Below are 23,311 nucleotides of genomic sequence, written 5' to 3'. Positions count from 1 at the left end.
AACATGAGCTCACGTTCCCTTCAAGATGGACTACCGTCATTCTCACCACCTTGGTCGTTATAAAGGGAAGGCATTTCGTTGATGTGATTCTCCTTTCTTCGGATGTTTGGCTGCCTGACAACCGTTGACATTGTTCTCCTCGGCGGCAAGGCTCAGTGGAGCTGCGCTGCGGGCTGAACCGTGCAGTCTCGCCGCTCTGCAAGTCTCCTTGGGTTCAATGCGTCTTGGGACAAAGGAGTGGAGGACCTCTGAATCCGTTCGTCGGAGGACTCGACTGCGAGATGGTCCGCGGGGGAGGCCGCACTGCGGCCACGGGAGACTGTAGAGGTGCTGCAGAAGCAAGCCATCTCGATGACTGGGCGGTCCTTATTGACCGTGTTGACATGGTGCAACATTGTACATCTGGTTTGCTCGGGATTCTTTAGTCACTTCCAATTTGGGAACCGACCGTGACCTTTGAATCAATGTCGTGATTGTGCAAGTGTTTGATCGACTCCGTTACGCTCGCTCATATGTCAGAAAGCCGCCTGATCTTGAACTTGTTCAAGGGAAGGTCTGGATCATTCTTGCATCCATACTAGCGAAGAGTCGTCGAGGCATCAGCCATTCTCTCGCGTTTTTGTTGACCACTTGGTACATATATATAGAAGGCATCAGTACTGAGTACCATGCCTTCTTCTGTCGTGTGACGTTGGCTTAATCACACTTTTTTGGCTTTGCTCCGCGTCATCAGCCTGCGTTTTTCGGAGCTGGTAAGACTCGACGGTTGGCAGGAGCCAGATGTTGTTTGTCTGACAGCTGAGTTCGATGGGATTGTCGGTGTCTTCTTCTTGTCCCTTGTTTTGTCAGAACAAGCTTCGTCGAGTTGATCCAACTCATCGGAGGATGTCAAAGGGCTATTATGTCTCTGATCATTTGCCCCTTTTGGGTTCTTTGAAGACCATGCCTTCTTCTGTCGTGTGACGTTGGCTTAATCACGCTTTTTGGCCATGGGCCGCGTCATCAGCCTGTGTCTTTCGGAGCTGTTAAGGCCCGAAGGTTGGCAGGAGCTGGATGTCGTTGGTCTCAGATTTGGGTTCGACGGGGTTTGAGATGAGATGGTTGGCGTCTTCGTCTCGTCGCTTGTCTTGTAAGAACAAGCTTCGTCGAGTTGATCCAACTCTTGATCCAACTAATCGGAGGATGTCAAAGGGCTATCAGGCTCTCCACCCAGACCCAAGCACTCGATATGGCGATCCAGAAGATTCTTCCGTTGATTTGTCATGAATCGTCATGTCGGTAACACTGGCATTGATTGACTTCCTGACCAGATACATTGGTCTGGTCTGGCTGCTGTTCACAGTGTTCGCCGATAATGAACTGACTGTTACGTTCGGAGTCTGTAGGAATGGCAGACGCAGCCTCGAGGCTCTGAAGGTCGGGCTGCTCAGTTACAGCACTGAGCCTGGCTCTGGCCTGTTGATCAAGAATGTTGTAGCTCTTGCCAACATACATAATTGCATCTGAGCCATAGAATTCAGAGCAATAACGGAACTCCCAGGGTGTTGCCCCATAGATACCACTCAGAGGACCACAAGTGTTAAGATTTTCTTTTCCCAGCAGAACCGTTCGGTGGTCGAGGGGGCAGAGGACTCGACAGCGAGATGGTTCGTGGGGGAGGTTGCACTGCGGCCACGGGAGCAACTGCAGAGAACCATATGCATCCTCATCCCAAATGATCTCGAATACAGCGGACTCTGAGACGTATTTGGTAATATTTCTCGACAGGAGCCATCGAGTTGACCGGGCGGTCCTTGTTGACCGTGTTGAGATGGTGCAACATTGTCATTGTATTCGCTTCTTGAGTGAAGGTTAGCGAATGATTTTCTCGTAGAGAAGCTTGGGGGTTGGAATGACCTTGACCTATCCTCAAACCTTTGAATATGTAAGAAGCCCTTGTCTCTTAATTGAAGCAATCGAACGTGGACATTCCAATGTATCGTCACACAGAGGAAGAAGGGAGGGAAGTCCACGAAAGCAAAGCAAGTAGAAGACAACAAGCCAAGAGGGGGGAAAGGGCCACCTTCCGTCTCTGCAAACTCTGTTAAGAGGAGCAATCACAAGACGGATGACCAGGAATGGTTCCAAGTCGATCTCCTCCCCATGAACTTAGTGCCGGCGATCTTAGATCTCAACAATCTGGGTCCCTGGCGCGGAATATGTATATATATAAATCAAATGAGGTCGACATCCCTCGTCGGGGGATTTGCGATCTTTGCGATAGTTGCAGTTCCTTGGACTTGATTTATGCATGAAAAAGGGGTTCTCAGTCTGGCATATATACTTTTATATATATATATAGGCAACAAGTTGTTGGAGGTGCATCAAACGATGGGGAGATGGGTGACAGGATCAGCGTTGCGGACATGGGTGACAGGATCGGCGTTTGCTGTTGCGAGACAAACGCATTCCAACAATGATTGTATCGCTTTGAGACAATCCCTTCACTTATCCTTGCGGCCAGATGAGGCAGTCTCACGCTTGCGATGAAAGTTACATGTTTTGCAAACTGGAATTCTCAATTAAAGTTTCTGTATGCCCTTCTCAGCACAGCCGTTCTCATTGTCCCAGACATTTATCAATCTCGCCGCGCAAGGTCTTTCTCTTTGGGAATGATATCATCATTGCGGAGCACACATCGGCGAGGGACCAACGGCAAAAGTCACAAATCTAGAGCGAGGCCTAGTTATTTTGTATGTTGTGCTTGCAAGTCTTTCCCAACGGTATTTTGAAAGTGTTGAGTGCGAGTCCTAACTATTTTGGACGTTCTACCAAGTAATCTCAATTGTTGTGGATGTGTTGAATCTGACTACTGGTAGCTACCGAGTACAACAGCAATGGTCAACCAACCACCCCCCAAGTTATTGTCCAACAACTTACATTGATTATATTTCTCTGTGATTCTAGCGTGAGGGGTCAGAGTCACCTATTTCCGACCGCTGCATTTGCTTGCATACTTTTACGCATATGTAGCGGCCATTCCTCACTCACTCATAGTCAGTCAATTCAATTCTCTTCGCGCCGCTACAAACCACATTCATGATCATTGCACCAGTCCCATTCGGGATGCCTCGGCCATGCGCCCACCACCCCACAACAACTGCGCTGCGGCCTCACAACACCTAGTTCAGCCCTCCTTCGTACTGAATTCTATCATTTCAAACGCATAGTCATGACAATCAAGATCCTGACAAAACGATACATCATCGTCGAACCTCTCGCCCAAGTTCAAGGCCAGGTACGAATTCTGATTCCAACCAGTCAATCAGTGGCATGACTAACAGCTGTACAGAGACCACCCGGTTTCACGGACGGAGCGACCGCCCCTTCTGACATACCCAAAGAACGAATTGGTCCTGAGCAATCATGTGGACATTGTCGAGGCACAAACCATCTCCTCGCTGGTCGAGGTCAGCCACCGGGATGAGAATGACGACTCGAACAAGAAGCTGATGCTGGAGCGATACTGGAGACAGACATACGATATGAAACAAAAGGGCGACAATGCCTTGAGCAAACTAAGACGATTTTGTATCTGCGGTGGTTATGGTGACCCCAATACGGAGATGTATCAACGCCTAAAGGTTGGCTGCGGCGTGTGGAATCATCATGCATGCCTGATTAGGGCTATGGAAGAGACGGCATGGGCGAAGTTCCAAAAGGAGGTTCATCTCGTCATATGACGGCCGTCTTTGCATCGGGTCTAGATAGTGAGAATAGCCATTTGGAAGACAATCATATTCACCGTCATCTCTTCTCATGGTCATTTCTTGTTACTTCATTTGCAGTTTTCGTCAATTCTAATTCTAGCCAGTCGACCAGCGGCATAACAGCTGTACAGAGATCGCTCGTATTCAGGCAACTTGTCAGACGAGCCGAGGGATAACGTCATGAACTACTCCGTATGTTACTTCATGATGTAAAGGTTTTGATTATTTTGGGTGTGTAGCGCAATAATACTTACAAGTCCTTTCCGAACCGTAATTTTGAATGTTGTGGTTGCAAGCTCTTCCGAATGGTATCTTGAGTTGATGATTTGTAAACTTGAAATTGAATTGAGTTGATGATTTGCAACCTCAAAACTATCTTGAGTGGATTATTTGTAACCCTGAGATGATTTGGAGAAAACTCAAGATTCAATCAGACGGGGGCAGAGCACAAGATTAGTCAACGAAAATTATCGCCAAGAATTATTCTGGTACGACTTCTTTTCGCCAGCAGAAGAATTGCCAGAAGTGCCAGAGAAGGATGATGTCATTTATGAGTGGTATCAAGCAGGCTAAGTTCTAGAGAACCTCCACCTTATCCTGCAATATTACCTCTGAGCCTAACCTAATAACGTTAGCTGTCATTTCATCATACTTCGTATAGCAACAAATGATACTTTTGAGGTATCTGAGGGCTAGACTAATTAGGTGTTGTTGAGGCCGAAGCGCAGTTTTGTTTTCGCGGCCGGCGCAGAAGGCAGTTCCCGAACAGGACTAGTGCAACAAACAGGCAGCACTGGTCAATGATCAGCCATCCTGACAAATTTCCTATATAATCTTCGTTGCAAGCCCCTTCTGACTTCAAAGAGTCTAATCCTCAAGCCTCACGTTTGGGAATCAAGTGCCCGCCTTTAACAGTCTTCTCGTTTGCCAGGAAGATCCTTCATCATCATCACTGGCCTTATTGGTAAAGCCAAAGAAGCTTACCACAAGGCGGCGAAGCACGGTCAGTCTCGCCACTCGGCACACACACATGTTGGACCTCGTTCTTGGGAGTCTCAATGCTGACCCATCCATGACAGATCTCACCCACAGTAGTACTGCCTACGCTAGCCATCATCACCCCGATGATGTCCTCGATGTATGTTAACTCCTCGTCCTGTGTGCTTGAAGATGTTTCTAATGATTTTTGAGCAGCCATGCACCTTTCCCGGGTGCGAAGCCTTTCACAGGACGGAGACTTAAGGACTTCTTTCGGCAGTCGATCTTTACCCGGCAGACGACCCTGGAGCCAGAACTAGAATTTCCGACCCAGGTCTCGTCCTAAGACATCCTGAGAATTGGATCATTTACCCTGACAAAGGTTTGATCATCCCAGAGGCACCGCCCTCGTTGCCCTCGTTCCAGATTCTTTGGGAAAAGACTGACTGGATGGTACAGGTGGAATCCACAACGACACAACTGCCATGCAGGGGGCAGCACCGAGAAGTGAAGCAAATGGTTGCCATCTGCGTATCGGCATGGTACAATAGCGATGACGAGGACGTTCGTCACCGAGGCACTATCGGCAACGAACGCAAGCCGGTTTGCACCAGGTCACGAAGCAGAGACAACGAGGACAGTCTGCCCTGCCCCCGGCGCCTACCTAAACTCTTCAGTCGAAGGGGTGTCACCTCTCTAGCCATCGCACATGGCGATGTTGGTCTGGTGACACCCCTTGATAAAGAGGTCCTTCGTCCATGCAAACTGCATGAACACAACGACGGACTCCTCCCACAGGACAGCCGGAAAATGAAACCCTCTTTCGACTCAAGGGAACACTTTCCCCTCCACCAAGGAGACTGCTACCACGAGAACGAGCCCAATCAACAACTCCAGAAATACCTCGCTCAAATGAGCTTGGGATGTTGACGAAAAGTACAGATCGGGATCCGCCCCTTGATAAGAGAGATGGCCTTTTGTGTACCATGGTGCCTCTCACGAGGTCCGCGACCTCCCTGGACCCCGGCGTTCATTTGCCGGAAGGTTAACGACCTCAAGAATGTCACCACTTCGCTGTCCTTCTCTGCCAATGGCCGTGATCTCGAGATCAATTTCACAGGGATAGTCTCAAGGATACTGACCAACTTGACCTTTCGAAGCGTCAGCAAGGTTTCCATGCCATCACCGAGCAACGTTGGTGGCTCCTTGGGGTTTGAATCCTTCTTGTACAAGTAGTCAATTGTGAGACGTAAGAAAATATAACTAAATCTATCTGAGAGGTATCTTAAAAGTGTTACTTTGGTATGTGTTGAGTGTAAGTCCTTTCGAAGGGTGCTTTGGGTGTTGCTGGTTGCAAGTCCTGGTGCGCAATAATCCACAGAGAATTTGGCTGCAACAAGTACCCGTAGACCTGCTGGTGAGTCCTGATCATGTGACTGGGACTGCCTTGGTTCTTGCACTTGATCCTATTGGAAACTACCTGCTGCCTCGGCCTGCGCGTAAACAAAACTGCGCTGCGGCCTCAATTCCTTCCTGAAACACCCTCCTCCGTACCGAATCCGATCACTTCAAACACACACTCGTGACAAGTCTAAAGGGCTGGACGAGAACAACCTGGACGAATTCAGTCATGTCGTCCTCTTATATGATGAAATGCCTGATGCGGATGGCGTCCTCGAAACGGCTTTTCTCATCGAGCTGGCCCGGTGCAAAGACGGCCATTGTATGACGAAACAAGCCTCGCAAATGACGGTCCAGGGCACCGTCACGATACTGAAGGGCATTGGCTATAGTGAGTCACCGGAGTTGTTATTCGTCTTTGAAGATGGCGATGACACAAAGATTCCCAACGGTCTTGTGTTGCGTTCGGCACTCGAGACTTGGAGATCGGAAGAAACCACTCGATTCTTCTCCCTGTACATTGACAACCGTCCTGGAGAGAGTTGGAGTCGACCTCCTCTGCCTCATCCTGACCAACGGACCGGCATGCGTGCGCAAGGGGTGGAACAAGAGATGTGAGATGATAGGTACGTACAATCAGGAGGCTGCGAGAGTCTGTGGTTGTGTTGTTCATGTCGAAGGTCCTTCAGGGATATCCGAGACGGCAACCTCAGTCTTGAGATGATTCAACCATATCGTCCTCTTGCATAATCAAATGGCCGATGGAGATGGCGTCCTCCAAACAGCTTTTCTCACCGACCAGGCCCAATGCAAAGACGGCCGTCATATGACGAAATGAACCTCGACGAATTCAGCCATATCTTCCTCTTGTATGACGAACTGGCCGATGGAGATGGTCTACCAGCAGGATATGGTGAGAACGGTGGATGGAGATAGTGTACCCACCATCTGTGACGAGGCTTTCTCTCGCAGGCAAGTACTTCTGTTTCTGATGCTGTTTCCCCTGTCCGGTATCGTCGTTCTAACCGATCCTGCAGCGATGTCCTTTTTTCGGAATATGAAATGTCATGCTCAGAAGGACGACAAAAGACAATTTCACAAACACCGATTCTCGCAGCAGTCTCGCTGGGCAAGTAATGTTGACAGAGAGCGATCTTTGTAGTCGCCTTCCAGAAGATAAGAAGAAGACCAAGTTGGCTTCTGAAATTTTTTGTGGTGACACAAGAAAAGAGCGGATTGATGGTACATGAACAATGGATTGAGACGCCGAGCCCGTATGCGGACCCTTTTGCGGACCTTGATGCGGACCTTCATATGCGGACCTTTATATGCGGACCTTTATATGCGGACCTTTATATGCGGACCCTTTTGCGGGCCCTACCTCAGTAATGAGCCTTCTGCAGGTTCACCTACAAAGACCTTGTTACGACTTCTACTTCCTCTGAATTAACAAGTTTGACCAAGTTTTCGGCTCTTTTGTCTGTCTCACCGACAACGTTATCAATCTCTCACCTGCCCGACTAGCAGCAAAACGAGACGAAGGATTGACCATGGATGCCTGAAATGGTGTCAAGGGTTTGAGCAAATCAACAAAGCGGCTGACAGTCTCTGGAACACTATTTCAAAGGGCATCACTCCTCAGACTATCCAAAATGAATTCGAAATCAATTCGCCCACCGCCCTGGCATTACTGTCACCGCCGAACTATCATCGATGGAGAAATGTTGACTGAGGACGTCGGTACTGACTCCATGGTTGTTGATACGGTGGAAAGCCTTTTTCTGCGGTAAGTTCTGTTGACAATTGCTTTTGCATACCTCCCCTTACGGCCAAAGAATCTTTACAACCCCATGAAACGTCTAGACATGTCCCGCCAAGTTACTAATTGTGATTAGGAGAGAAGCGAGGCGAAGACCAAGACGATCCTTGAAAGTCTAGGAGGCGGAGATGTTGCTTCGCATCTCTCTCATACCTCCACCTCATGAAGAGTCATCTCTTGACGACATTGTCTGTTGCCATGAAAAAACAATACCAAAGAGGCAAGCCAGAGAGAGGACCTGATCATACACACGAGAAAGGGACAGAACCAGATCATATACAAAAGCAAGAGAGAGGATCAGATCATACACACACATACACACAATCAGCGCAGGCAAAGCATTCCGAGTTCTACATTTGTTGCCATGAAAAGGAAATACCAAAGAGGCAAGCAAGAAAGAGGACTAGATCATACACAGACGGACATGCGAATCAGCGCAGGCAAAAAAAACACAATCTTCTCTCTTTCTCAAGCTTTGGGCATTTATCGCCTTGGAGTTTTTAGAGTTTGGGAGTTCTGCCCGACTCTTAAAGGGCGCAGTCTGCCACACACAAACACAACTACCTACCACAACGAACAATCACCTTCCTACGGCGGCATCCTCAAAACTGTATCACTCTTCTTTCTTCAGGAGAGCACAGTCTATCATACACACACACACCTACCACAACAAACAATTTCTTTGGTGCTGCAGCCTCTTCAAGATCGTATTACTCTGAACTCACCCTTCAAAAGGGCGCAGTCTGTCACACATATGACTATCACAACGAACAATCACTTCGCTGCTGCCTCAAAATTGCATCACTCTTCACCCTTGCACAGCTTGCCCCACACACACACACGCACACACAATAACAACGAACAATGACTTTACTGCATCGGCTGACCCTAACCTCACCGATCTCGCCAACCTATCTCCGCTTTTACAAACCTTTGCCACAACTCATCCCCGGCATCAGTGAGACCACTCTCACTGCAGACTACTACAACCAACTCTGTGAGTGATGGGGGCTCATGGATGCAACAGGAGGTTGGCGAGACTTCGAGACTGCCATGTCCGAAATCTTGATGCGTCACCTCGACCTCACCAACGTCGCCAACCTGTCCCCGCTTTTACAGACCTTTCTTTGCCACAACTCATCCCCGGCATCAGTGGGACCACTCTCACTGCAGACTACTATAACCAACTCCGTGAGTGATGGGGGCTCATCTCGCGTAGGGAGACGCAGCAGGCAGATCAAACACTGTACACTTCAGTGGCATGGAAGAGTTGGGAGAAATCTTGATGTGCCACCCCGACCTCCGACCTCCTCAACCTCGCCAACCTGTTTCTTACTTTTACAGATCTTTGCCACAACTCATCCTCGGCATCAGTGAGATCAGTCTCATTGCAGACCACTACACCCTCGCATCACTCTGCATACCGACCTCATGATGGTGTGGCATGATCCTAAAGCTTACAGACGCTTTACCTGCAAGGCGAAGAACGATTCGACTACGATACGCAGCGGTAGCAGCAACAACAACGACCACGAACACAACAAGCCCCAAGAGTGTCCGTCATCATTGCGGGGCGAGACAACCCAAGTCTTGCCAGTTGTCAGCTTTACCAGCCACGCGTACATCGCCTGGAGTTCAAGAACTCACAGAGCCTCCTACGTCTCTTTGTACATTACGGAGTAAACAATGTCGACTCCATCCGAAGAAACTCCTGCAGCGTGGGCCACATCTTTACTTCCGGAAACTAGCGGCGACCTCTTCGACTTCTAAACACAGGACAGGAAAGGCCGTCCTTGTCCTAATACACAAACCTCAGGGCATAATAACACCTAAATGCTACTCATTCGCTTGACAAACAAGCATCCTCCCACCTAGCAGTCTTATCTCGGCAGTCTACTTACGCTTACCCAAGTATACTGCTTTGAACCCGAGCTTACGCAATCTTGTGTAGCTTCCTTGAATGACTGTTACGATTGGAGGCAGGCACAACTTGGCTGCAAGTGACCAAAACTTCCTGGTGATGGAAAAGTTCATCTCTCATGAAACATTCAAACCAAGTTTGACGGCAATGTGCGTTGAGCGAGGCAATGAGAAGAGATGTCAATTGGATTACAAGTGGTTACCGCGTTCAACCATATCTGATCTGAGTCGTTCTCTTCAGCCACCACCTATCTCGATCTCTCAGACCATTAAACCTCAACGTCAATCTATTGACCCTTGACCCCTTTATTACATGACTCTCTCAACCTTGAGCGACGTCCATCTGTGACATCTCTTCCATCATGAGCGAGCGAGTCGGATGTCTTCAATCTTGCAAGCGGGCGGTGATAACGTCAACGTTTTGCCATGAAGGCGACGCTCTTCCCCTCCTCCAACGGCAGCAATGTTGCCACCGCCGGTCCCAGCGTGGAATGAAACAAGCACGTCGAGCTCAAGTCGCCAACGCAAGTGGAGTGACTTCGAAAGTGCAAACGAATCTAGCACGTCGTCGACTTTGCCCTTTTCGAGAAGGACGAAGCCAAACATTGTGGACCGCAGTCATGGCGAGAGATGCTGGCATTGCGGAGGTGGTGCACCAGATGTTGCCCACGTTATGAGCAAGAAAGACGCCTCGGTACGTGATGTTTGGCTAAGCTGCAACGCCGTTCATCGTATCATCGAACCATGGTTAGATGACTGATCACTTGCAGTTCAGGGAATATGTGGCACGGGGCCTCCTGACAGTCGATCGTCTTGAAGTCGAGCAAGATGGCCTCCCTCTCTACTCTTCGTGCCATCAAGCAATCGACGACCTCAACAACTGGGGGTTGACATTCATTCCTACTCTTCTCGAATCTTTCATCAAAGTTCGAGTTGAATGACTACCGCAGCCGACTTGATGTTACGAGACGGATCGGTCATATTCCTCCACGAATCGTTCCGACACCACAGATGTATGCTGATCATCTGAAGGGGTGTGAGATGATCCTGCCCGAAGCAAAAGGAGGAAGCTACTGGCGTTACACATTAAGAGATATCTTCCCCGTCAATACAGACAAGACAGCCCATCCTGACCGCCTTCATCGATGACCAAAGTCGAAGAAGCAGAGGCCTCGTGTCTTTAGGCAGTGCAGATGGGCCCACCGCTTTGAAATCAACACATCCAAAATGGTTGGGACTTGGGATTACAATTGTACGACACACCCAAAATACCATTCGGAAGGACTTGCATTACGGAGTAAAGACATACAAAACATCTTTCGAAAGGATCTTTTCGGCCAAAGAATCAATCCTCAAGCCCCGGGCTCAGTCGGAATGACTGGCATTGTTGGAAAAGCCCAAGACGCTCCACAACGTTGCGTGGTGACCAAAGTGACTTTGGAATGGTATTTGGGGTGTTGTGGTGATGAGTCCTTACTATGGTGAGTTGATTAGTTGCACATCCTAACTATTTTGGAGTTGCAAATGATCAACTCTAGATAGCTAGGATGTGGTGCGCAATAATCCTAGATATTTTGGATGATTGCGCATTTCATCCAAGATAAACAGGATGATTGACATTATTGACCAATGAGATGAGAGAAAAGTGGTGGACAGTGACATCATACTATTTGCCAAGAATTTGTTGTTGACTGTCAGGAGGAGGAACTTTGGCTGTGAACGGCAACTTGGGGCTCGGGGGGGTTCAGACCTGTGATGGCCAGAGGGACTACGGAGAGACTACCCAGACAACCCAGACTACCTGGACTACCCTTGGGCTGGTGAGGGGTAAACTTCGGATTCTGGTAAGTGGTGGGGAAGGTGAAGCGAGTCTATACGAGTACGAGCTGACTTACGCAGTATCTCCGGATAAACAAGTGTCTCCGACCCGGTCCTTGGCATGCTTTGTCAGTCACCGGCCGAGTGCTGCGCCGCAGAAACCCCGGAAAAGAAAAAAGACTACTACGGAGTACTCATACCCCGTGGTGCCAAAAGCGTGACCTCACGTGGTCAAGTCGAGCGCCCCGAGAAAATATTTCGGTCAGACACAAGGGTACTTTTTTGTCGGCCATCACATCTGCCTCAAGTCTGGTTCAAAAGTCTGGTTGGCCCAAGGTGCGCCACCCGCCAACCCCCGGGTTGCCTGGCCGCTGCCCAACATAAAACCTGGCTCTTCAGCCTCAGCCCGATTGTCGTTCTCTCCTTCTCTTCCTCCTGCGCTCTTTCCCGGACTCTCGAACCACTCGACCATTCAAACCGCCTGATATATACCATTGAAAGTGTCGTGCATCGGTGACGATCCCACCGACGGTCCTCGGTCTCTTTCTAGAAACCAGGCCGTGACTCGCTTGTGGTGAGGTACGCCAACCGACGGCGCACCAGGAACGATGCCTCGCAGGGCTCCAAAAGCCAGCGCCAAAGCCAGCGCCAAAGCCAGCGCCAAAGCCAGCACCAAAGCCAGCACCAAAGTCAGCGCGAGATGGCCCTTGGGTGATCCGGGCCCCAGCCGCGCAGCCAGGATGCAAGTATTTATTCAAGCCCCCCGACAGCCCACGCCCTTGACGAACGAAGAGGAAGAGTCCACGTCCTCGTCAGAAGCCGAATCGCCCACGCCATCGGCACCAGCCAGGTTGCCCAAGCCACCGGCACCGGTCGGTGGACAGCCGGCCAGCGGACAGCGCGTGCCCCCTCCCACCATGCCCTCACAACCCCTCGTGACGGCAGATGCTCCGAATGTGGGCGGACAGCAACGTCCCTCGGGCAACCTCGATGCGCAAGACGCGTACAAGTTGCTTCTCGAGGGAGCAAATAGCTTGCAACAAACCCTCGCCGCAGTGTCGGAGCAGGGGCAGACGTGGAAAAGGCAGGCACAAGAGTGGCAAGAGCGAGCAAATGCCGCCGAAAAGCAAGCCGAGTCGGCGGAACAGCGGTCTCGGAGCAGCAAAAGGTTGGCAGAGGAGTTGGAAGTGCGACTGCGGCGGCGTTCAGTGACGATGCGAGAGCAAGAGCAGACGTTGCGAGAGCAACAACGGACCTTGGGAGAGCAGGAGCAGACGTTGCGAGAGCAACAACAGACCTTTCAGGAGCAAGCATGGGCCATGGAAGAGCAAATCCGGGCCACCGAAGAGCAGGCACAAGTCACAAAGGCCGATTTGGCCCGCTGCCGAGCCAAGGTGCATGAACAGGCACGCCTCTTGAAGGATCGGCTGGCGGAGAAGACACAACTGAGCAGTGGGCTTGCCGACGTGGCCGCCCAACTGGCCGAGGCGAATCGAAGACTGATCGCGTTCGAGGTTCTGCGGTGCGAGATCTGCAACCTGGCGTTCCGGAATGCCTACCTGCCGTGCGGGCACACGTACTGCAGGGTATGCATCGGCCAGACGCTGCTCCAGAACCCTTCTTGTCCGCACTGCAGGGCCGGGTTTCAAGACGACCTGGTCCGAACCCTCTACGCCGGCGGAGACATTGACGAGCTTCCGGCCGACCAAGAAATGGACGAGGTCGTCGCTGACCCAGACACGATCGAGGTCGTGACAGACCCAGACACGATCGAGGTTCATGTTGACCCAGCCACGATCCAGTTTATGGCTTACCAACAAGCAACGGTCGAGGTTGTGGCTGACCAAGAAATGGTCGAGGTCATCGACCTGGTCTCCGATGGCGAGTAGGCATGTTGCCAGGTCTTTTGGTTTTTGGTTTCTTGTCTTTTTGTGTTGGGTGGTTGTTTTTGGGTCGCTGCTTTTGATGGTTGGCTTAGTCAGTCTTTGATATCACTTTACCCGGTAATAGCAGCCAGGAATAATTTCACAAGAGTTTCTTACCCCTCACTTGACTCACCATTTCAAGAATTTTACCCCTCACAGCCCAAAGGAAGTCGTCATCCAGGTAAGTCCTTCCGTCACCATAGGAGTACAAAGTAATCCCTCTTGCCATCCATCACAACTCAAGAAGTAATTCTTCTGGCCACCAACAAGTTCAAATGTCTCGACAACGACGACGACATGATGGAGCTAAGCCTTTCAACCATGTCTCCCTTGTCAGCACGTCGAGCGTCTTTGAGACCTTTGCTGTTGATGTGATGGTAAGTTCTATTTGTCTTGAGTTTATTCTTTGCAACCTCTTAAGCATGATTGACATTGTGAAATGATTCCTGGCTGCTATTACCGAGTAAAGAAAAATCAAAACTGACCAGGCCAACAATTAAAAGCTGCGAACAAACACAATACTCTCACAAGACTGCGCTGAGGCCTCATCCAACACACAAGACAAGACTGCGTTCCGGCCTCATCCAAGCACCTTCGAACCAAAACTCAACCCTCCTTCATTACTGGAATTCCTCATCATGTTCAAAAACAAAACAAGTCGTCAATCATCTTTCCCAATACCCAATACCCATACACAGCTGGTTTTCAACCATGCTTCAGACCCCGAAAAATCCCCAAAAAAAACCCCTTGCCACCCGTCGACCAACTACCCAACAAACCCTCCCGTCATTCAACTCGTACACAACTCGTCGATCCGCAGGACAGATCTCCGGACCGGCGTCGGGGGAGAATCCTCGACCATCGATGTCCCTTCCGGGTCTCTGGAGACCTCCGGAGAGGTGTCCGACACCCGGACGAAATCCGCCGTGATGCCGGCGTCCTCGAGCACCAGACGGGCATCTTCGACCGACGGGAGGACAAAGTCCTTCTGAACCTGGTCCGACCTCTTCTTCGCCCTCAGGCATGCCTTGCTGACCCTCTTGAGGTCGTAAAGTTCCGTGCCTCGACGCTTCGGCACCCGAAACACAATGTCGTCGTCGTCGCCGTCGCCCTCTTTTTTCCGCATCTCCTCGGCCACCGCCATCATCGCCAGGTAGTGTCGGGTCGGTGTCTTTTTGAGTTCCCACCGCCAGTCCTTGAGTCGGTTCTTGATCTGTCGGTGGTTGCACACCATGCCGTACGACGTCAAATGCGTCGCGATCTCCGGCATCGTCCAGTTCTCGTCGAGGTACAAGTGACCGATCGTATCCCTCCATCGATTCCACGAGCGCCTCGGGTGAAGTTTGGTCGTCGCGTTTGGACTGCCCTTCATCTTTCTTTTTGCCCAAGGTCGATCGTGGGATCGCCACGGCTCAACCGAACCTTTCTTGGGATGGGATTTTCGAGAGGCTGGAACGAAAAGCTGGGATGAAAGACGCTGAACGAAAAGCTGGGATCGAAAGCTAGGATCGAATGCTAGGATCGAAAGCTAGGATCGAAAGCTGGGATCGAAAGCTGCAACGAAAAGCTGCAACGAAAAGGCTGCAACGAAGAGCTGAGAAGATGGCCACCGATAGATAACTGCGACGGGCTGCGCTGCTAGAGGTCAAGTGAGGGGGGGGAAGGGGGAAGGACTGATTGAAAAAAGGCTGAACGGAAAAGCGAAAAGAGATCGTCAACCGATCAACTGCCCATGACATCTCCGTTTTGGCCATTTCCGGCGATGTGGCTTGACGACGCCCATGATGCCTTGGGGTCAGGAAAGTCAACTCACCATCGGGATGAAAGGCCGAACTGACTGAAAGCTACTCCGTAGGATCTTTCGAGAGGATGAACGAGAAAGGCAAAGGGATCGCCAAACCGATAGAACTGACCTGACGTGTTCGTTTTGGGGATATTAGACGACGTGGCTGACGCCCCCAAATTCCTTCCTGTCGCACCTGAAACCACCCCCCCCGTACCATTACCTTCTGTCACACCTGAACTTACCCACTCCCAGACAGGGGGCGCGGCCCAAACCCTTGCATGACTGCGAAATCGCATCCGAAACTGCGGACAAGATCCGAAACTGCAGACACTTCAGACTGGGGACTGAACAACCCAAGACTGCGGACTTGCAGACTGTGGACACTTCGGCCTGTGAACCAACACTCGAGACTGTGGATACTTCGGACTGTGCACTAACACCCAAGACTGCGGACTTGCAGACTGCGGACACTTCAGACTGCGGACACCACCCCAGACTGCGGACGACAACATTCTACCAGTCCATGGCCAAAGAAACCCCAACGATTTGGGTCTTCTTCCCATGAGCAATTCGATCAATCACCACTCCTACTGGCTTCTCTGTTGCCGTGTTCCGATTTGGTGGAAACAAGTCTTTCCATTTTCTTATTTTTCTTCTATCAGCTCATGAGCAATTGATTCAATCAATCCACGACTCCAGTGGACTCGTCTGTTGCCATTTCCACGATCCATCCATTCCCATCATTCCCATCATTCCCCATGACCCATGACTAAAGAGTCCAAAAGAAAAATCCCAAGAGACCTTGTCCGACCGAGAGACCATTCCGATCATCCTTTGCCATTTCCCAACGCCATCAAAATGTCACCTTGAGCAGATGGTCCCTTTTCCTGGTCCGTCCTCAAGAATCCTTCCTTCCTTTCCTTCCCTTTCGCCTTTCGCCATGGTGGTGGTCCGATGTGGTGTGATGTTCGATTGTGTCTCGCAACTGCGTGTGCGTGTGTCGTGTGCGTGCAAAAAAAGCAAAAACATAAAGGGACAAGATTTTTTTTTCTCCGGGTCTTTCGGTTTAGGTTGCCAGCCAGTCGTCGTTATCATCTCTCTCCGATGTCGTCGAAATCAAGATACAAAGTCGCAGAAGAGGGGGGGTGTGATCTGAAAATGTGTCGTGCAATGATTGCAGGTGCAAATGGTCAATGTCGGCGTTGTCGTGATGTTGCCTGCGCTGTCTTGATGTTGCCTGCGCTGGTGTCCTGTGCCTGCGCTGTCGTGCTGTTGCCTGCGCTCGATGTCTGAGGGGGGTTTTGATGCAAAGTGTCCATGCCCATACCAATGCCAATACCAATGATTTGTGCTGTGCTGTGCCGTGCCGTTGTTGTTGATAATATTTCAGGGAAAAAGAAAAGAAAAAGAAAGACTCGATAGCTCACACGACATTTTGTTCTCGTTCTTCCCGAGACCGGTTTGTCGAAAGTCGTCGACCAGAGAAAAAGAGAGTGTCTGGGGGGGATTGGGGGCAGAGCTCAGTCACCGGCCATCCAGCCAACGCAGCTAGCTAGCAAGCCGATGATGCTGCCAATGCCCATGCATGATTGAAAAAGCTTCGGCAGCCTTCGCAGGTATCTCGTGTCTCTTGACGACGATCATGAACACACACTTGATCACGGTTGCCTGCTCAGTCAAACATCCAGAGGATCTTGTCAAACTCGGCTCTCCAGACTTGCTGCTCGACCTCGGTGTCAAAGACCTCGGTGTTGAGGACCTCGGTGGCCTCGTTGGTCGGTGCCGCGAGACTCGCCTCGACGAACTTGCGGTCCGCCTCGAATTCCTCCCACGCTGGACTGGCGTGTAGCTCGGCGTACGTGGCGCGGACCGGAGCTGGGGTAGAGCATGTGATCTCGTTGCTCAATCCAGGCTCACTCTGGCTGGCCATGGTCGTGTAAAGACTGCGGATGAGGGAATTGTAGTCCATTTCAACGAACTTGTGACCAGTAGGCACCTTCAATGTCATATCGTCGGAGTATTCGTCATGTTCGACCAAGCGGAGGCCAGCGTAGCCACCAGCGTCAGCAGACTCATTGGTAGAGCCAATGGAGGAAAATTGCACATTTTCGTTGACCATGTTCTCGGAGGTATCACTTGGCATGCTGCCAGAGAATTCATGATCGAAATTTCCGATAACATCGCTCATCTCGTAATCCGAGTTGGAAAGTGCATCAGAGTCGGTGTTTGCTGCATTAAGACGAGCGCGCTTCTTAGCTGTCATGCGGCGCTTCTTCTCAGAAGGCTTGCGAGGCGAGTACTGATATCCAGGATTAGCTCTGGCATGCTGAGCTTTGATGATATCAGCCATTGTCTTGTAACGATCCTTGGTCTCTTCATTCTCCTGATTCCACTGTTTGCCCAGAATGACAGAGATGGCATTGTTTGGTAGATCGGGTTGCACAGCTTTGAGAGCAGGATGATGGTCCTTGCGATACAGAATGAAGGCATTGGGGGGGCGAGGGACTCGGGCCTTCTTGCCAGGAAGTCGAAGTTGTTTGACTGGACGTGCTGGGGCTTTGGTGTGACCAGTTCCCGCGAAGCCAGATGGGTGAATGGTGCTTGAAGCTGAGTCGAAAGACAATCCTGGACTATCTGCAGAAGAACTGACAGTCGTAGGATTGTCAGGGCTGGCCGTGGCTTCAGGGGCTTTGCAGATATGATAGAGTTCGCTAGCTTCGTCCGTGAAAGTCATGATGTTGACATTTCCAAAGTGTGAACTGTATGATTTAGCCAGAGAACAACCCAAGCTGGCTTCTTCTTACCTGAAGTTGGTCTTGAGCTCAAGAAGTTGGTTTTCGGTGAGTCTTTCAGCCACGAAAGATGGAATGATGAGATGGTCCTTGTTAGATGCAAAAGCGGCCTTGGCCATCGACCAGATCGACTTGAGTTCGTGCTTCGTCAGACCACTTGGGTTAACGCTAGAGAGGGGGTTGCTTTCCATCATGAAGCGCTTGCAGTCGATGTCAGCACGAGCCGATCAACCTGGGAGTGGCACTTACAAGACGAAGAGTGGTTGTAGTCAAGTCAATGCAAATGCGGGAACAGAATGTTGGATGATGAAGAAGTGGTTTGGGATGAGATTGTGCAAAAGAATTCGGAAGGGAAGGATGATGAAGTGATGTTTTTGTATGAGGAAACTGGGCAGCGAGCAAAGTGAATTTTGCTGTCACCATGGAAATTTTCATTGAACATTCAATAAGAATTGAAATTTCTGCAATTCAGTGTATTCAATTCACTTTGTCGTCACTGAAGCGGCAGGAAATCGTAGGCGGTGAGGTGTATCAGCGTGTCGTGGAGCTTCACCACCTGCCATTTGCAGGATTCAATCACAGATGGCTGCGCAGATTGCGCACAGAGAGCATACGAAGTCTTGAAGCATTGCTGCTGAAGGAATGAGCATCTCAATATGAGTAATGATGGTCTTGTTCTGAGACTGTACCAGAGCACATTTCAACGGGTGATAAGGAAGTTGTTCTGGATGATGAGTTTCCTGATATTTGCCGTTGCTTGCTGCAAGATTATACTCAGATGCTAATGATCCATGTGCGCAGATATCCCCTAAAGCGACGAATCTCTGAATCCGAATATGCAGACCCGGTCAGGCCACAACGAAGCAGCAGAGTCTGGCTTGCCACTATCGTAAGGTATCTTTGAGGTCGGCAATGTTCAGAATTATTCACACTGAGCCCAAAGACTTCTTAAAACCCAAAGGGGATACCCGTTCCTTCAACGTGATCCTCGGAGCTGATTTGCTTCGCGCAATCTTCCAGCGCTTGCGCCGAGCTCTTCGTTATCACAAAAGCAGTCGCAAAACAGGTTCTTCAAGGAGGATTGGGTACACGGTGTGTGAAAGTTCTCTACTTGCTTTGGTCAGGCACGGGTATCTAAGTTGCAGGTCTGACAGAGAACTCACGGTGTCAGCTTCTGGTGAGGTCTTGTTGGAACTCGAGAAGCCTTCGAGCAAGATGTTCAAGTGCGGTAACGACATTTGTGCTGAAGGTCGCAGAAGTGAACAAAGAAAGAGCCCGCATCAGGAATCTTTCAGTCGGGTCGCAGGGCAGGTCTTCAGTACAGAAACAGGGGCGTCGTATGTTTCTGACAAGGAATGTGCTGTTCTTGGTTCATACAAAGAATGTAGGTTCAGTGGCCGTTTCTGATAAGTCAATGTCTGATCCCTTTCCCCAAGCTGATATTTCTCCGAAATTTGTTCTTCATATTGTGGTCCAATTACTTACGCATGCATGACTTGAGTACTGATATCACAACATGCGTTTGAATCGATAGAATGCAGTACGGAGGAAGGACTAAACTAGGTGTTGAGGACGCAGCGCAGTGTCGTGCGCGCGCAGGCCGAGACAAGCCCTAGCGCGACAGCAGGCAGCACTAGTCACATGATAATGATCCTGACAATTTGCCTCTCGTATCAAGGCTGCTGAATGGGGTAGAGCAAATAAGAAGGGCACCGCGGTGCGATAGAAACGTCTCAGAAACAGCAAGTGTTACATTTTATCCTACAAATCAGTCATCGCAGGGTGCTGCTTGTAACGACTTTCCTGGGGAATCCCTTAGGACACATCATGAATTATTATGCACAACGTGACCTAGTAACAAGAAACAATTTTCGCTTGCCGTAAAAGTCCTGCAGTCGTGATGCGTACAGTCATGATGCGGCTTCTAGCGGGAGAGCTTATCGCACCATTGCGACTGTCACGGCCGACCAGCAGGCTTCGTTCGAGGCTCGGCTTCGACCCTCGCATCGTCCAAGACGACTTTGACCCTTTCGACTTGGACTTTAGTGGCCTCATCGACTTCAACGCGTGATTGACGCTCACCGGAGCAAAGGGGTCACACACACGCACATGGACACACACGGAGTACTACTCAGTCATGTCGAAATGGAAGCTAGGGGTGTCGCATGGCAGATGGCACCTGGGTGGCAAGATGGCAAGGTGGCAAGATGGCAAGGTGGCAAGATGGCAATTTGGGTGCGGTTGTGGTTGCAGTGCAGGCATGGGTCGATACCGGGTGGTGGTGTCGCAAGCATTGATTGGCAAGTGAGCGAAGCAAAGCAAACAAGAACACTTTTTGGTGTTTTCAAATTGAACAGAACAGAACAGAACAGGAGAGATTGATAGATGACTCTCTGCTGCAAGACAAGAGATCACATTGAAAGCTGCTCTCTCATACTGAGAGCTATTCAACTCCGAATCGGGAATTGAAAGTAGTTAGTCCGTACCTCCAAGTGGTGGTCAATACCAGAGGGTACTTACCGAGTACTCCAACGGAAAATAGTTGTTCACTCACCCGAAAAATTCGCTTGCCTCCCACACGTGATCCGGTTTCTGGGCGGGTAGAGCTTGTCGAACGGCCACCGTTTTGGCGGCGAAAATCAGCCGACGGGTTGGGGCCGCCGTGGCCACCCACCAAAAAAGCTTTCTTACCCCGTAGATTGTACTCCGTAGCACCCCGATCGATTCCCACCCCTCCACTTTGTGAGACGGAAGCTTGTTGCCTTTTTGCTTTTCGGTTTGGACCAAGAAAATCTTGTTCATACGTCGCGTCGTCTGGAAGATGTGTTTCCCAACAAACCATTTCGAATTCCCACGGTTTCTACCTGTGTGTGTCAGTTTCTGAAATTGGGCAATGATTCCCCGGCTGGCGGTGAGGGAGAAGGGGCGCAATTTCCTTCTCCTTTTCTTTTTTTGCAGGGCACGCGCCCGGAAATGAGACATGCAAGGGTCTCGCCTTGCTTTTTCGATTGTTTGCGTGGTTTGCGTGGTTTGCGTGGTTTGCGGGCTTGGCAAATGTGATGATACGAGAGGTGCGGCCGAATGAGAAAGGCAACCACTGTGACGAGGCGGGGGTCTGGAACACTTAGCCAGCCGCACTCGTTTCGGAGTGCATGTGATTGATGTGATTGATGGTACCATTGGTTGAACCCCTGCTGCGACAATTTTTGCTCGAGTCTTCCGTGTTGCCGCGGTCACCACTTCCCGCTTTTTCGAGTCAAGAGACTTGTCTGGCCCTGCACTCTCAGTCAGCTTGATGCGTTGCTGCAAGCCTCACTTTGGTTCAAAGGCAAGGGATGGTTGGTGCTATTGGGCGTACCCTTGCAACATTGTTGCTTGTCTTCCGTGTGCCGCGATGGACCATTGTCGCTTTCGAGTCCAAGAGGCCTCTGTCGGTGAGATTGCTTGCTGCCTGGCCCTGCACAGAGAAATTTCAGCTGCAAGCCTCGCTTTGGTTCAAGGTAAGGGATCGATGGTACTATTGGACGTACCCTTGCGACATTCTTGCCTGTCTTCCGCGTGCCGCGACGACTATCGCCGCTTTCGAATCAATGAGGCGTTTGGCGGTGAGGACAACTTGGTCTCTCACACGCCCAACCACCTCTTCTTTCCTCCATGCATGCATGAGAAGGAATAAGTAAAGTTGATGATGAGACGATCCCCTGCCAACTTACGGTTTCATCGGCGTCATCACTTGGTCGAACCCGTCGACCCGTCCCCCCTTCAGGACCTTTCGAAGTGAGGCTGGGCTGATCTTTCGACACGTCACAAACCTTCTCCTGCGGCATGCATGGGTAGGGAAAAGAGATAACGTCTGACAATGCAGAGAATTGATGCTGTCTGACAATGAACATACAATGTCTTGCTTCTTTCGTTGCCACTTTCGCTTACCTTCGGGGCCGACAAGACTTTGACAGGTAGGAGATGTCTGGTACCGAGTACTATTGGATGGTACCCTGCACTCGTCTCGTTTGTTTTTGTCGTCATCACTCACCGATCATTTCTTTTTGCGGTCCAGAGTGCCTTCGAAGCGAGGTGCCTGCGGCCAGGGAAGTGTTAGCCTCTTTTCCTGATGTCTGTGGACGGGGAACTTTCAGCTCTTCTCCTGCTGAACAGTCCTTCTCTTGCTGCAAGCCCCTCTTTCTCTTGCTGGCAAGCCTCACTCGTTTCCGAAAGTACGAGATGTCTGGTACGGAGTACTATTGGATGATCCCTGCACTCGTCTCGTTTTGTTTTGCCGTCATCACTCACCAATCATTTCCTTTCGCGGCCCAAAATTGCCTGTGGAAAGTGAGGTAGTGTCGTGGTCCTTGGACAGGGACAGAGAGATATCCCCAGCCCCCTCATCTTTCTTGCTGCAAGTCTCACTTTGGTTCCAGGTAGGGAGATGTCTGGTACGGAGTGACTATTGCATGATGCCCTGCACTTGTCTCGTTTGTTTTTGCCGTCTCGGTCGACTGATGAAATCATTCCCTTGCCGCTGAGGGTCAAGGAGTGCTACCCGATGTGAGATTGCTTTCGAAGCGAGTTCGTAACGAGTCCTCCCGAAAGGTACTTGTTTCGGGATTGTGATGGTTGTAAGGAAAGGGATTTTGGGTGCAAGAAGGCGTAAGGTGCAATCGATAGTAAGTAACTATGAGTAACTCTGGCTGCCAGAGAAAAGTAGGAAGAGTAGAGAGAACAGTAGACTTTTCGGTGACAGTGACAATGTGCTTTGGAGTTCCTGGAACCCGAACAAGCCTGCAAAAGGAAAAAAAAGAAAAAGAAAAGATCAAAGAGTGTGTCCTCATGCCGTCAACAGCCCAACGAAAACAAAAAAGAAACCGAAACTCTCAAAACTTCCAAGCTGCCGGGGTCATTCCCCTTCAAGGCGTCGTATGCTGCTTGAGGTGGTTACAAGACCCTTTTGCAAGACCTGTGCACATGAGACATTCTGCAAAAGCGACAACAGACCTTTGACAACAACAACAAACACTTTTGAGCCCATCCAACCTCCTACTGATTGTCTGCTGCCTCGTCGACGAGCTCGGGCATTTCCTCCTCGTCCTTGTCCTCCTCCTCGTCCTTGTCCTCCTCCTCGTCCT

The 23,311-nt window shown here is 50.4% G+C and overlaps 9 protein-coding genes across 9 annotated transcripts in view; 6 read left to right on the top strand and 3 right to left on the bottom strand.

Moving 5' to 3' along the window:
* Positions 1–3,211: 3,211 nt before the first annotated feature.
* PV06_08323 (uncharacterized protein) lies at positions 3,212–3,722 on the top strand (the record flags this gene model as incomplete). Its single annotated transcript, XM_016409642.1, has 2 exons — positions 3,212–3,277; positions 3,384–3,722. 2 exons carry the CDS (start codon positions 3,212–3,214, stop codon positions 3,720–3,722), a joined length of 405 nt encoding a protein of 134 aa, XP_016259950.1.
* Positions 3,723–5,243: 1,521 nt separating this feature from the next.
* PV06_08322 (uncharacterized protein) lies at positions 5,244–5,657 on the top strand (the record flags this gene model as incomplete). Its single annotated transcript, XM_016409641.1, has 1 exon — positions 5,244–5,657. The coding sequence occupies one exon, from the start codon at positions 5,244–5,246 to the stop codon at positions 5,655–5,657; it is 414 nt and encodes a 137-aa protein (XP_016259949.1).
* Positions 5,658–6,380: 723 nt separating this feature from the next.
* On the top strand, positions 6,381–6,746 carry PV06_08321 (uncharacterized protein; the record flags this gene model as incomplete). Its single annotated transcript, XM_016409640.1, has 1 exon — positions 6,381–6,746. One exon carries the CDS (start codon positions 6,381–6,383, stop codon positions 6,744–6,746), a length of 366 nt encoding a protein of 121 aa, XP_016259948.1.
* Positions 6,747–7,470: 724 nt separating this feature from the next.
* On the top strand, positions 7,471–8,902 carry PV06_08320 (uncharacterized protein). The gene is made up of 2 exons (XM_016409639.1): positions 7,471–7,914; positions 8,024–8,902. The coding sequence occupies exon 2, from the start codon at positions 8,312–8,314 to the stop codon at positions 8,813–8,815; it is 504 nt and encodes a 167-aa protein (XP_016259947.1). The 5' UTR covers positions 7,471–7,914; positions 8,024–8,311; the 3' UTR covers positions 8,816–8,902.
* A 489-nt stretch (positions 8,903–9,391) lies between these two features.
* Positions 9,392–9,799, top strand: PV06_08319 (uncharacterized protein; the record flags this gene model as incomplete). Its single annotated transcript, XM_016409638.1, has 1 exon — positions 9,392–9,799. One exon carries the CDS (start codon positions 9,392–9,394, stop codon positions 9,797–9,799), a length of 408 nt encoding a protein of 135 aa, XP_016259946.1.
* Positions 9,800–12,293: 2,494 nt separating this feature from the next.
* Positions 12,294–13,729, top strand: PV06_08318 (uncharacterized protein; the record flags this gene model as incomplete). Its single annotated transcript, XM_016409637.1, has 1 exon — positions 12,294–13,729. The coding sequence occupies one exon, from the start codon at positions 12,294–12,296 to the stop codon at positions 13,572–13,574; it is 1,281 nt and encodes a 426-aa protein (XP_016259945.1). The 3' UTR covers positions 13,575–13,729.
* Positions 13,730–14,400: 671 nt separating this feature from the next.
* PV06_08317 (uncharacterized protein) lies at positions 14,401–14,982 on the bottom strand (the record flags this gene model as incomplete). Its single annotated transcript, XM_016409636.1, has 1 exon — positions 14,401–14,982. The coding sequence occupies one exon, from the start codon at positions 14,980–14,982 to the stop codon at positions 14,401–14,403; it is 582 nt and encodes a 193-aa protein (XP_016259944.1).
* A 2,086-nt stretch (positions 14,983–17,068) lies between these two features.
* PV06_08316 (uncharacterized protein) lies at positions 17,069–19,595 on the bottom strand (the record flags this gene model as incomplete). Its single annotated transcript, XM_016409635.1, has 3 exons — positions 19,352–19,595; positions 18,201–18,388; positions 17,069–18,155 (listed from the first exon to the last, which is right to left on the bottom strand). Exons 1-3 carry the CDS (start codon positions 19,424–19,426, stop codon positions 17,069–17,071), a joined length of 1,350 nt encoding a protein of 449 aa, XP_016259943.1. The 5' UTR covers positions 19,427–19,595.
* A 3,627-nt stretch (positions 19,596–23,222) lies between these two features.
* The window catches only part of PV06_08315 (uncharacterized protein), a gene marked incomplete at both ends in the record, with an annotated part of 2,085 nt that continues 1,996 nt past the window's right edge, over positions 23,223–23,311 (bottom strand). Inside the window, one exon of the mRNA XM_016409634.1 lies at positions 23,223–23,311. Within this exon, the coding sequence (XP_016259942.1) occupies positions 23,223–23,311 (89 nt within the window).

Source organism: Exophiala oligosperma, assembly GCF_000835515.1.
Source record: "Exophiala oligosperma strain CBS 72588 unplaced genomic scaffold supercont1.8, whole genome shotgun sequence".
Classification (NCBI taxonomy): Eukaryota; Fungi; Ascomycota; class Eurotiomycetes; order Chaetothyriales; family Herpotrichiellaceae; genus Exophiala; species Exophiala oligosperma.
Note: the sequence above shows the minus strand (reverse complement) of the source record. Positions and strands in the feature narration are given on the sequence as shown.

What these genes read in the sequence shown, in the direction of transcription:
- PV06_08320 (XM_016409639.1), top strand. Translation starts at nt 8,312, where the DNA reads ATGAAAAGGAAATACCAAAGAGGCAAGCAAGAAAGAGGACTAGATCAT.